This window comes from Pteropus medius, unplaced genomic scaffold, assembly GCF_902729225.1.
Source record: "Pteropus medius unplaced genomic scaffold, Ma_sr-lr_union100, whole genome shotgun sequence".
Classification (NCBI taxonomy): Eukaryota; Metazoa; Chordata; class Mammalia; order Chiroptera; family Pteropodidae; genus Pteropus; species Pteropus medius.
Genome location: NW_024344378.1, coordinates 60,263,917 through 60,276,132, shown reverse-complemented (window position 1 = coordinate 60,276,132; position 12,216 = coordinate 60,263,917). Strand labels below are relative to the sequence as shown.

Here is a 12,216-nt window from a genome sequence, read left to right as displayed (position 1 = left end):
ATATATACATATATATATATATATATATATATAAAAGAGATGTATTTAAAAATATTTACCTCCCCATAACCAATTTCAGCTTTGTGTGTGCTCCTCTGTTTCATGTCGCTCTTACACAAATACATATAGACATTTGCACATATTGAGAGTTCTCCTAACCTTCTTGCTTTTAAATAAAAATCCACTCATACTATACACATTTCTTTGCCCCAGTTTTTCACTTAATGTTCTCATAAGCCACTTTCTAGGTCAACGCATATATATTTAACTCAATCTTTTTAATATCTGCATAATATCCTACAGTATAAACTTAACCATATTTAATTCGACAGTTCTCTATTGATGAACATTAGCTTTCCAGTTTTTGTTCTTTTAAACAGACTACTGTAAACGTATGCACACATATACTCTTAGGCTCTGGCCATTTTAATTTGATAGGCTTCCCAAAACAGGATTGCCAAGTCAAAGGACAAAACTGTCTTTTAATCTTAATAGCTCCTTCCAGATGACTATCCACAATGTATGATAACTCACACTGTCACTAACAATTCAAGAGCCCATTTTCCAAAACTTTGCCAGCAGATGTTGTCCACATTTTAGAAATATCTGCCCATCTGAAAATGTTTTCAGATGTCCATATCTTATGATCCAAGAATTCTACTTCTTGAAATTTAGTTCCAAGAAAAATAATCACAAATACAAACAATATGATGCTCATGGCATCACGATTTACAGTCGAAAGTCACAAACACCAAATTTGTAATTCTATGTAATTCCAATCAAAATGTCAATAGAATTTTCTGTGGAACTTAGCAAAATAATCCTCAAATTCACACAGGAGAGTAAAAAGGCCAAGAAAAACCATGACAATTTTGAATAAAAAGAAGTCACAGGGACTTGCCCTATTAAGACTTATTAGAAATCTATGGTATTTAAGATTATGATACTGACATACAGCAGATAAACATAATAAAAGACAGAAGCAGATCCACAATTACATGTAAGCCTGATTTTATATTTATATAAACACACACATACACACATGTATTCATACATATAAATTAGTAAGGAAAAGAACTATATGATAAAAGTTACCCATATGGGGGACAAAAAAAAGAGATCCCTACCTCATACTACACATGTGCATTCATACATATCCACATATATAAACTCTCTAGGTAAGAAGAATAAAAAGGCAAAGACACAAAGGAGCCCTCACCCAACCTGCTTAGAGTTAAGAAAAAAATGGGGACTTGATATCTTTCAAACAAATATAGCAAAATATTAAAAATCTGTTAATGCAGGGTTATGCAAATCATTAGCATCTGAGGTTATTATCTGTTCTTTTCTAGACATATGAAATACTTCGTTAAAAAATTTGATTTTGAAGGACTGTGAAAAAAATTATGATCTAGTCATACAATGAAACAAGAACAAAAAAATTAAGTTCACAAATCTTATAGATGTGTTAAAAACCTTAATAAGTTAACACTTAAAAAAATGCAGGCTACAAATACACACACTCCTCTTCCTCCTCTTCATCATCCAGAAAAAGTTCAAAAAAAAAAAAAGACTAAAAAGAAATATGCCAAAATGTTCAATGGTTGGTTAACTGAGGTAGTAGAGTTATAATTGATTTTTGTAGTTTTAATTTTTAAACTTCAATATCTTTTAACTATGCCAGTCTCTTCTACAATGAGTCTTCATTACTTTTATAACAAGAAAGGAAAATGTCTTCAAGGGAAATGGACTTGGAATACATATGCCAAAATGTTGAGCAACTCCACTCTAGCTGATAAAATTTCAGATGCTTCTTTTCCATACTCTTCTTTCTAATTATTTTATAAAGATCAGAAAATGGGGAAGTGATTTTCAAACACAGGAACAAAAAAGTAAATTATCAAAATTGAGACATTAAGACATGGCAGCTACCAAAGATACCTCAGAATTTAAATAGTGAGATTACTTAACCTAAAAGGTTGAGCTTCATGCTGAAGACTGAACAGTACCAATATCCTACTTTTTCTGCTTGTCATTAAAAACTATCTCATAAAGACATCAATAGCCTGCAGCTGGAAAGCCAAACATGACATCTAAGAAATCAACCAGCAAATACATAAAACCATGGGATCTTTTGAGGGTGACCAGGACTGTGCATCTCAAGTACTCAATACACAGTAGGTAATCAATGCTAATTTCCTTCACCCTTACCAGGCTGAACTCACAGCTTCATGGTTTTTTTGCTCATTTTCAAATCAGGAAGCCATATCCAGAATTTTTAAGTATCTTGAGTATTTCTGCTCAAAGGATCTTTTCCTCACTGGGGAAGACATGGTAAAAGGTGAAGGTGGGGAAATGGAGAAAAAGGGACCAGGGGCAAAGGATTTCTTAACAGATTATACAGAGCCCTAATCCTTTTTATGTATGTGTTCCTTCATTCATTCATTCATTCATTCAAATATTCACTGAGTCGCTAAATATCAGGCTTGTGCTGAGCCCAAGGAATAAAACATTTAGAAAAAAATGAGACTTGATTTAATAGGGGAATTCATTGCATCAAATTACATCAATAAGTGTAAAATTATAATTGTGGGAAGTGCTACTAAAGAAGTCACTTAACTTTTCAGGACAAAATTCCTAAATTAACAGATTAATGGAGTTTTAAGAATTCTGTTCCCTTCTGATAACACACTGAACCACTGTTAATTAGTATTTCTCTTTCTTCAGAGTCCCCTCTGGAGCTTTTACTAATTTCTCTTGCCCTAAAAAGTCCTAATTGCTCTTCAGTTTCACTAATTTTCTAAGGCAGTGTGCTATCCTGTAGCTGTCTCTGAGGTTAATTACTAAAACCCAGAAACCTACCTGTCTTTGAATATTTTTCTAATAAACTACCACGAAACCAAATGGCACCATCATTCAAGCCAGAATTATAATGCATGAGTACCAATGTCAGGGTCTGAACAAAACATATAACGAGCCAAATCACTACCAAATATATTAACAGCATGTAGATATTTTCAGTTTTAGCCATACTTTCAACATCATCATGTTCTGCCATAAATGGAAAGAAAATGTAACATTTGGCATTATAGGGAGGTCTGGAAAGCAGTTAAATTTGGCAGTGGGAACAGGTACATCCAGAGAGGAATTATGGCTGCAGACTAGAATGAGAAGAGGCATACAGGACAAGGGGATGGAGAGGTGGATGGAAAACAGGGAATCTAATAATTGAACAACAAAAAAAAACTTATTAAAAAAATCAATAAAAACTAGATCATGGAAAACTCCTAATCAACAAAAACTTGGCCAAAAAAGAAGAGCTGAAGAAAAAAGAAGTAATATCTGAAGACAATGATTCAGAAAAAGAAGTTATGATGCCCCCCACTCCCAAAGTATCAATTTGGTACTAATCCAGTACCTATGCGGTACAAGCGCATCGGGCACATCCCTTGCCCAGTTTAGGACTGCAACAATGACTGCAGAATGAGAGCAACAAGTATATTTAAAAAGACTCCAAAAAAGTATATTTAAAAAGACTCCATCACTTTTGCATATGCTAGGAAAGTAGAGATGACAGTCCTGTAAACTACCTCTCTTCCAATGAGAAAGATGCTCAGGACCGAGGATGGACATTCTGTATAGCAAACCAGAATACGACTATAGATTTTACTAGAATACTTGTTATATTTTAAACTTACTGGGCAAAGAGATCTCCATGACTTTTATTAAGATCTTTAATTTATACATAGCTCCCTTCCCACTCCCCGCCTCCCAAAATAAAGCTAGTCATGGCATTTCAACCTGAACTAAAAAATGCACAAACATACTGTATAAAATATCTGCATGACAATATCTGGTCTTGTCTTAAGAATCCAGAATCTTGGGCTTTTTATAATCCTGCAATTTTCAAAATCTTTTCTATTACTTTATATCTAACAATCTTATAAAATAGCCTACTTTATTAATTCTATTATCACAGATTAATTAATGCTGACATTTAGGAAGTTAGCCACCTTATGAGAAATATAGATTAGTTTAACTAAGCTTCCTCTCCACTCTCAACTCTTAATAGTCTCCCCTTCACTCACTAGGCTCCAGCCACTAGTTTTCTTTCTATTCTGGAATTACACTATTATGGAAAATTGTGGTCTTCTATAAGAAGAGGCTCTGTCTAATTAATCTATGTATTCCTAGGACCTAGCACTTAACAGAAACTCAATAAATAGACAAAATAACATATGGGTTATAGCCCAGTAATCTGTTCAGAGTTGATTCTATATTATAGGTTCAGCAATCATAATAAAACGTTAGTTGAGACTATTCCAAGTGGACACATACGTGCCTTTAATATAATTTATGAGAATATAATGGACACAATCAATAACTGCAGCTACATGCTGGTGGCCCAGAGCATCAGACCAAGTGCGTGGTTCTCTTTACTAAATATGTCATAACAATGCTTTTTTGTTTTGAGTGCCATGCAATTTAGCACAACTGCTGACTATTCTCAAATCTTTTAAAAAGGGATGGAAAGACTGGATTATGAGGAAATTTTATTAGGTATTTTTAAAGGCTTAGAAAACTTTTTTTCTAAAACTAATTTTTCAGAAAAGGCATTAATTTGAGAGAAAGAAGCTTCGATTAACAAGAACCACTACTTCCATCAACATTTAGGAGGGAAACTAATGATAGATCATTTAATATCACAATGACTCTTGTTCCTCAAAAAAGCATTATTTATAAGTCTACTGTAACTAAGCAACTCACGTTCTCAATGAACTGGGTATTAGACAGCATAAGGAAGTCATTGAAGACATTATGTAGACGACAATCTGTGGCTTTAGTTTCACGAATTAGTCCGTCCACTTGTTTCTTGATTTCATGTGTCCTAGAGATAGTCTGTTGTGAGAATTCCTGTAGAAACTGTAGTAACTATTTAAAAACAAACGTAAAGTAGTATCATTATTACATGCATTTATTCTTTGTGTCAAAACAAGAGAGAACCCATTTCCTTTCACCTTTGTATGTCTGTGCTGGAATGCACAAGAGATGCTATTTTTGTCAGTACTAAGACCAAGTGGCCTTGAAAAACATTGAGAAAGCTGGTCAAAACAGTGGCAAAGAGTCAACGGACACTATTTCCTTTCTGGAGAAATTTTTAAGTTCTGTTTGGTTGTCATTCTACAAGGATCACAGACAAAGGGTAAAATAACTACTACTTTTTAAAAATCCTATTGATATGCAACTTTGGAATCCTGGGCTTCTTGGGCCTCCCGCCTGAAGAACCCAGAATAATAACCACGTACTGGTTTGTCTACCGCCCTACTCAGTCCAGGTACCATCATGGAATCGCCTGACTACTGCCCAAGCAATCCCGCGACGCGCGGAGAATCGATCTGCCCCGCCTCAGGAAGAGAACCTGCATCTGGGCCGCAGTCTGAGTACTCAGGAGCACTGAGGGCTAAGGCAGACGGGCCCGCCCCCTCCCTGACATCTGGGCACTGCCACGAAGTAGTCATCGAGGGCGAGCGAGGTGTATTATTATTAAGACAGGTGGCAGAGGGACAGCCTGGGTGGGGAGAACCCGGGATCCAGACCTTCCGCTCGCAGGCCGCACATCACCCCAGGCGGCCCGCCCTTCCTCCCCGACCCCTTCCATTCAGTCCCCGCCTCTCACGCCCGCGTCGGCTGCCAGCGACCAGCTCTGGCTGCTCTTGCGGATCTCCTCCACCGACCAGGGCCGCTCCCACACGGGCTCGGACGCCGGCGGCCGCTCTTGGTTTGGAATCGTCCGGTTCATCTGCAGCGGTAAAGACAAGAAGAAGGGCTGAGCTTTGGAGGAGGCGGCTGCTCCAGCCCGGCCCTACTCCGCACCGCCGTCCTCACCATCTTGGCCGTGCACTTAAGCGAACTCCGGACCGCGAAGACCGCACCCACCCAGGTCCGCAAACGTCTAGAAGCCAAGTCCCCAGCAGCGCGGCCCCCACATGTGACCTGCTCTCACGTGATCAGGCCGCACGTGACAGGGTTCACACGTGACCGGACGTGAGGCGCTCGGGAAAGGAAGCTGCGGGCTGCTCTTTGAGGGTGAGAGTCGGGAGCCTTACACCTGGGCGGGGGCAGGGAAGCGAGAGAAAGGTTGGGTGCAGACGCCAAAGGGCGCTGAAGGGCTGAGCCGGGCCAGGATGCCCTTCAGTGGGAGCGCAGAGGTGGCGGCCGGTGATTAGCTGCAGAGCACGCTGCCTGCCCCTCATGTCCAGAGGGAGGACCCCAAAAAGGAGCCTGTGGAACAACCAGCATGGAAGCTTTAGAAGGCCGGCGATGTAGGCAGAGGAAAAGGTCTCCCTTGCTGCGCCCATTCTTTGCAGTTAGTCCACTCCCTGTCTCAGGGTGGGCACACGGGCACTCAGTAAATGAGGAATGGCTGATCTATCTGGCCATCAGTGAGTTACTGGGTTTCAAGTCACTGCGTAGAGCCTGCTTAAAATCCTTTGCTCTCTCGGTATTGAACTCAGATTCAAGTCCAAACTTCTCATATGACAGGCAAAAATCTTTTATAATCTGATCCCTGCCTGGGAATCCATCTTCAGCCCTGCCTGCTCCCCTCTAGTGCTCAGAGGTCTGGCTATTATTCTCTCTCACGCTTCCTTGAAGAGTCCCTCTTGTGATGAATCAACTTACTTTTTAAAGGAAAGGGGAGTGGTAGATAAGGGTAAAAGAGGTCAGATATAAGGTAACGAAGAAAACTTAACTTTGGGTGGTGAACACAATACAATATACATATGACATTCTCAAACACTTGAAAGCTATATAATTTTATTGACCAATGCCATCCTGATAAATTTATTAGAAATAAATAAAATACAGATCCCAATTTCCATTTCTGTTTGCCCAAGGGCCAGTAATTAACCACCATGAACTTTCTTCCTCAACAAAAAGAAGTTGTATATCTTGCAGGGACATGGTATTCAATGTGATGATAGCTGTAAAATAGCTAGCACAGTGCCTATCATACAGTGAGCATTAAACAATATTACTTAGCCATAAAAAAGAATGAAACCTTTCCATTTGTGACAATATGGATGGACCTAGAGGGTATTATGTTAAGTGAAATAGAGAAAGACAAATACCATATGAGTCCGCATATATATGAGATCTAAAAATAAATGACAAAGCAAAACAAACAAACTCATAGAAACAATAAACTGATGGTTGCCAGATGGGAGGGGGGGTTGGAGGGTTGGGTAAAAAAGGTGAAGAGGATTAAGAAGTATAAATTTCCAATTATAAAATAAGTCATGAGTATGTAATGTACAGCATAGGGAATATAGTCAATAATATTGTAATAGCTATGGAATATGGTGAAAGATGGGTACTAAATTTATGATGGTGATCACTTTGTAAGATATATAAAGGTCTCATCGCTATGTTATGTACATGAAACATATAATATTGTGTGTCAACTACAGTTGAAAAATTTAAAAAACAGATTTTATCACTTCTCCTATGCCCTTTATTTGTTTAGCTCTTGAACTTTCTTTCGTTTTCCCTTCTATCACATAGTGAAGACTTCCCTGATTATCCCTTCAGTTATTTTCTATAGGTTTGTAAAAATATTGATCATAAAGTATTACATTGCATTATAATTTATATATTTGTATCCTCTTTAATAATAGCTACCATTTATGAAGTACTCAGTGTTTATGAAACACATGCATATTTAATTCTCCAATGACCTTATGCTATAGGTACTATTACCCCCATGTTACAGTTGAGAAAACTGAGGCACAAGGAGAATAACTTACTTGTGGTAACTTACTCAAGGTTAGAAAAACAGTAAAGAATCAGACCCAAGAACCTACATGGTTAGCCACTATGTTACACTATAGCTAGTCTTCATTTCTTAAGGGAACTTCATTTAAGTCGTCATCTACCAACCTCCTAGCCATCTCCCCATTCACCAAAAAAAAAAATAACACTTTAGAATTTGGTTGGTAAAATTGAGGTGAGCCAGTTATCAGACTTGAATCTCTCCTAACATCATCATGGGCAGCTTCAATGGCCATGTGGAAGAACCTGCCTCAATGTACCTTAATCTATATCCCAATTCCCAAAGCCCCTTGCTTACCCACAACCTGGACCTTATAACCTGAAATTTTCTGGTTTCTAGATGCAATAAAGCAGCCTCTTAAATTTAAAGATCTCTCTCTTATGCCCTAATCTGTTCTCAACTAACCCAAGCCTCAGTCCCTCAGTGCCCCTTCCCCTACCTCATTCAATTCTCTTAGCTTTATCTTCTTGCCTGTTCTGCTTAGAGCCCATTATAGTAGCCTTCAACTTCTCTTGACAGTCCTTTAATATCCCCACCTTATGTTTCTGACACATGTTCTTTGAGTGTGATGTCAGTTTTGACTAAGAACTACAAGGCAAACAAAAGCTTTATTTGAGGGTCTTTAGGAATTGTAATTCAAGACACAGCTTTGGGTAGGAACTCAACTGTGTTTCAAGGTAGAAAAAAAGTTTATAAAACAGAAAAGCGGGGAGTTCTGAAGAGAAGTTGTTTTTAAAGTGCTGTGATTGGTGCTGGCATACTGACTTACACTGTGCTATGCTGTTGCGGGAAGCAACACCCAACAGAGGAAATTGGACGCTCAGACAACTTTGTTAGAGGAAGGAGAATTTATTGGCTGGCGGAGCATGTGGAGTTAACAACACCATGCACAAGCTCCCTTTGGTTAGATTTATTACAGTTTATATACCTCTGCAGTGTTCATGCAAGGGGCTCGTGATTCCTTTGAGGTTTCACATGTGCCTTATGACTCAGAATGGGGAGGGGAAGCTTCGGGTAGGGGGCTGCAAGCGGGGAGGAATTTTCAGCCCATTGGCCTTAAAGGTCGTTTGTTTTGTGACCTTAGCATTATCAGCACTGTCATAGGATTTTGGAACAGAGAGACAGGACATTGAGGCTGTAAGTAGGAAGCAACACTTATTAATGCCAGCATCTGTTCAGCGGATTCCTATCCAAAGGCCATGCCCTGATTGTAACATAACAAGCAGTTTTATACAGTCTTGTTATTCCTACACAGCAACAGAGATAAGGAGGAACATTACTTGGTTGGCAAGCCATGAATCAACAGATGTGAGCTGGAGAGTCCTTGAGGTGGGAGAGGTAGCTATGGGAAAACATGTTAGCTGGAGAATGCTGAAAGAGAGATAGAGGGCAGTTAGGAATGGGCTTTAACCAGCTGAGTCAGTCATTTCTGTAAGCCCTTTCCTTTGTATTTTTCAGATGCCTCCTTTCTCTCTTAATATGTGGTTGATTGCTTATGTCTGTAGCTAGGTGAAATTTTAATTCTTTTAATATAGAGTTCAATGATACAGAGTGAGTCCCAGGAACTGTATCAGGACGTAGCCATTTGTGGTTTAGCCCAGTTCCAAAGTTCAGTTTCACATGGAGGTGGTGTGTTAGCTCAGCTTCCTAGAGGCCTCCTGGACCCATTTTAAATTGTTCTTTTGACAGTATTAAATCCATTTTGCTATTTTTGTTTCACAGCTAGCTCTTAACTTTAAATCAGTCGAAGTTGTTCCTTTCCTGCACCTAAGTTCCTGAAGGAAATCACTACAAATTCGTATTCTACAAACTTTGCTGGACCCTAAGTACTGATTAGCAGTCCTTTTATTTATCTTTGATTTTTATGCTTATCCTTGATCAGCTTCCTTTGATAACGTCACACTGTTCAAACTATGCAACCTACATTCCTCTACCAGGGAGAGCAGATTTCTGCCTCGCTTCATACTTATAATGTTTTTATGTCTACACGTCTGTCATGCATCTCTTTATTTGCACACAACAGAATTCAACTGGCACACTCAAACAAAATAGAATTTTTGGGAAAGATACTGCAGAGCTCACAGAAATTAAGGAAAAACTAGGCAAACAGGTCTTGGGAAGAACAGAAACCAGAGCAATGCAGGACAGCCTTCTCTGAGGCACTGCCATCAGAATGATTCAGCTCCAGTCATTTCCCTTCTTATGTTTCTTCACTGAAGTTTCAAATTCCTAAGATAAACAGAATCTGATTGACTTCCCTTAGGTCATATTCCCACTCTTCTAATTGACACTTCTACTGAGACCACATAGAATGGATATAAGTGGGTCCCAAAATAAAAATTGGGGACTGCTACTAAAAATGGAGAGAAGAAATGCTAGGCAAACAACAGGCTAGATGCTCCCTCTTTCTTTCAGTCTTTGGAATTCGTGCCCAAGGTCCGTGACTGAGTCTTCCTGCCTCCCATGTGATAGTGCTGTTTTGAACTCCACTTCCTATGTGTTTGATCTTGCTCTCTTTATTGGAACTTCTCCCATAGCCCTTTCAGATATTTTTGAGTCATACTTTTTATTGAAATTGTTCATATTAGTGAGTTCTTTCACTGCCATAACCATGCCTGAGAATTCAGATAAATCTGTCATACGGTATTTTAAAATTTAATTCATTTGCATTTTAATAATTTCACAGTCTTTTAAATAGTTATTCAAGTGTTAAAATTTAAAATCTACTGCAAGTCTTTAGATTTTTAGTACTGTATGACATTGAATGACATTTCCACATATTTATCTCAGTTTATTCCTCAATAATAACCTCCAATAAGATTCTGCTAAAAAAAAAGATGCGTACTTTTAAGGGGAAATACATGCCTCAACATTTATGAAATTATTCATTCAAGTTTTTGGTTCGCAAATGAAATCTTCAGTTTAACCAATAATTCCTGTCTTTCTTTTAAGTATCTTGGTTCAACTACTCACCCAAATACATCCAGCCACTTCTAATAATACCAACATCATTATCCAGAATTTGTTGGCAAATCCTATCAGGAGACACTGTAACTGTCCTAGGAGTCCGATTCCTGCACTGACAATTTAATCAAAATTGAACTACTGTAGGAAATAATCCCATATTGGATACCACAGCATCAGGATTATTTTACTCGTGCATTTTCTTCCCTCTGTGTGTGCGTTTCCCAATGTTTTCTTAAAAAATACATTGGACATATAACGTGTAAATTTAAGATGTACAACATGTTACTTTAATACATTTATATATTGTAATATGATTGCCATTGTATTGTCATTTGTCACATTACATAATTATAGTACAATATCGTTGTCTATATTCCTTATACTGTACATTAGATTGCTATGGCTTATTTACCACTCATTGCATGTTTATACCCTTAAACAACATCTGTTTTATCTCCCATCCCCTGCCCCATCCCCTGGTAACCATCATTTTACTCTCTCTTTTTTTTTTTTTTTTGAGTTTGACTTTTTTATATGCCACATATAGGTGATATCATATAGTACTTGTCTTTCTCTGTCTTATCTTACATAGCATAATGTGATCAAAGATCCATTCATGTTGTCACATTGCTTCACTCTTGCCAGTAGCAAGTCTTCAACTCCTGCATTTGGCAAAGATATTGATTACATATATTTAAATATTTAATAAATTATAGTGTGTTTATTATATATAATTTAAAATTTTCTCATCTTTTAATGGTGTCACTTTTCAATTTTAAATCATTTCAGGTTTATGACAAAGTTGGAAAATTGGACAAAAAATTCTCATATATCCCTTATCCAGTTTTCCTAAATGTTTATATCTAACATAAAGATGATACAATCAAAACCAGGAAATTAATATCAGTGTATTATTATTATTTAATCCACAGACCTCATTCAAATTTGGCACTTGTCCCATGTCCTTTTATGGACCAGAACCCCATCCTGGACTACCTAGTACATTTGTCCTCTCTCCTTAGTCTCCTTTAATCTTGTATAATTTCCTTATCTTACTTTTTCATTCATGACCTTAACTCTTTTGAAGACTATCAGCCAATTCTTTTATAGAATTTCCATCAATTTGGCTCTGCTTCCTCATGAGTAAATTTAGGTTATGCATTTTTGGCAAGAACAGAGTGTGAAAAAAACAAATATAGAAGAATGTTTAGGAAAACACTAAAAAGGAAAAATTGAGGGTGAATTAGCCTTACCAGACATGAAAACATACTATAAATTCTCCATAATTAAAGCAGTTTAGTATCCTTGTGTGAGTAGACAAAGAGACCAGTGGAATAGACTAGAAATCTCAAAAACAGACCCAAACATATTTGGAAACTTACTATATTGAAAAAGTGGCATCTCAAGCCACCAGGACA

General features: G+C 37.8%; 2 protein-coding genes across 11 annotated transcripts in view; one reads left to right on the top strand and one right to left on the bottom strand.

The window, feature by feature from the left end:
• WASHC2A (WASH complex subunit 2A) overlaps positions 1–6,024 on the bottom strand; it is a 51,833-nt gene extending 45,809 nt beyond the window's left edge. For 7 of the 8 annotated variants that reach the window (XM_039872373.1, XM_039872378.1, XM_039872380.1 and 4 more), the window contains exons 1-3: positions 5,887–6,024; positions 5,678–5,800; positions 4,768–4,932 (exon numbers count right to left, since the gene is read on the bottom strand). In XM_039872373.1, the coding sequence (XP_039728307.1) occupies positions 4,768–4,932; positions 5,678–5,800; positions 5,887–5,889 (291 nt within the window). In that variant the 5' untranslated portion in view covers positions 5,890–6,024. Of the gene's footprint in view, positions 1–4,767; positions 4,933–5,306; positions 5,587–5,677; positions 5,801–5,886 lie in introns of those variants that run through there. The other variant, XM_039872377.1, reaches the window with a different exon arrangement.
• Positions 5,955–12,216, top strand: part of MSMB (microseminoprotein beta) — a 74,620-nt gene continuing 68,358 nt past the window's right edge. For 2 of the 3 annotated variants that reach the window (XM_039872400.1, XM_039872398.1), the window contains exon 1: positions 5,955–6,087. The gene's annotated coding sequence lies outside the window, so the exon portion shown is untranslated. The remainder of the gene's footprint in view (positions 6,088–12,216) is intronic. The other variant, XM_039872399.1, reaches the window with a different exon arrangement.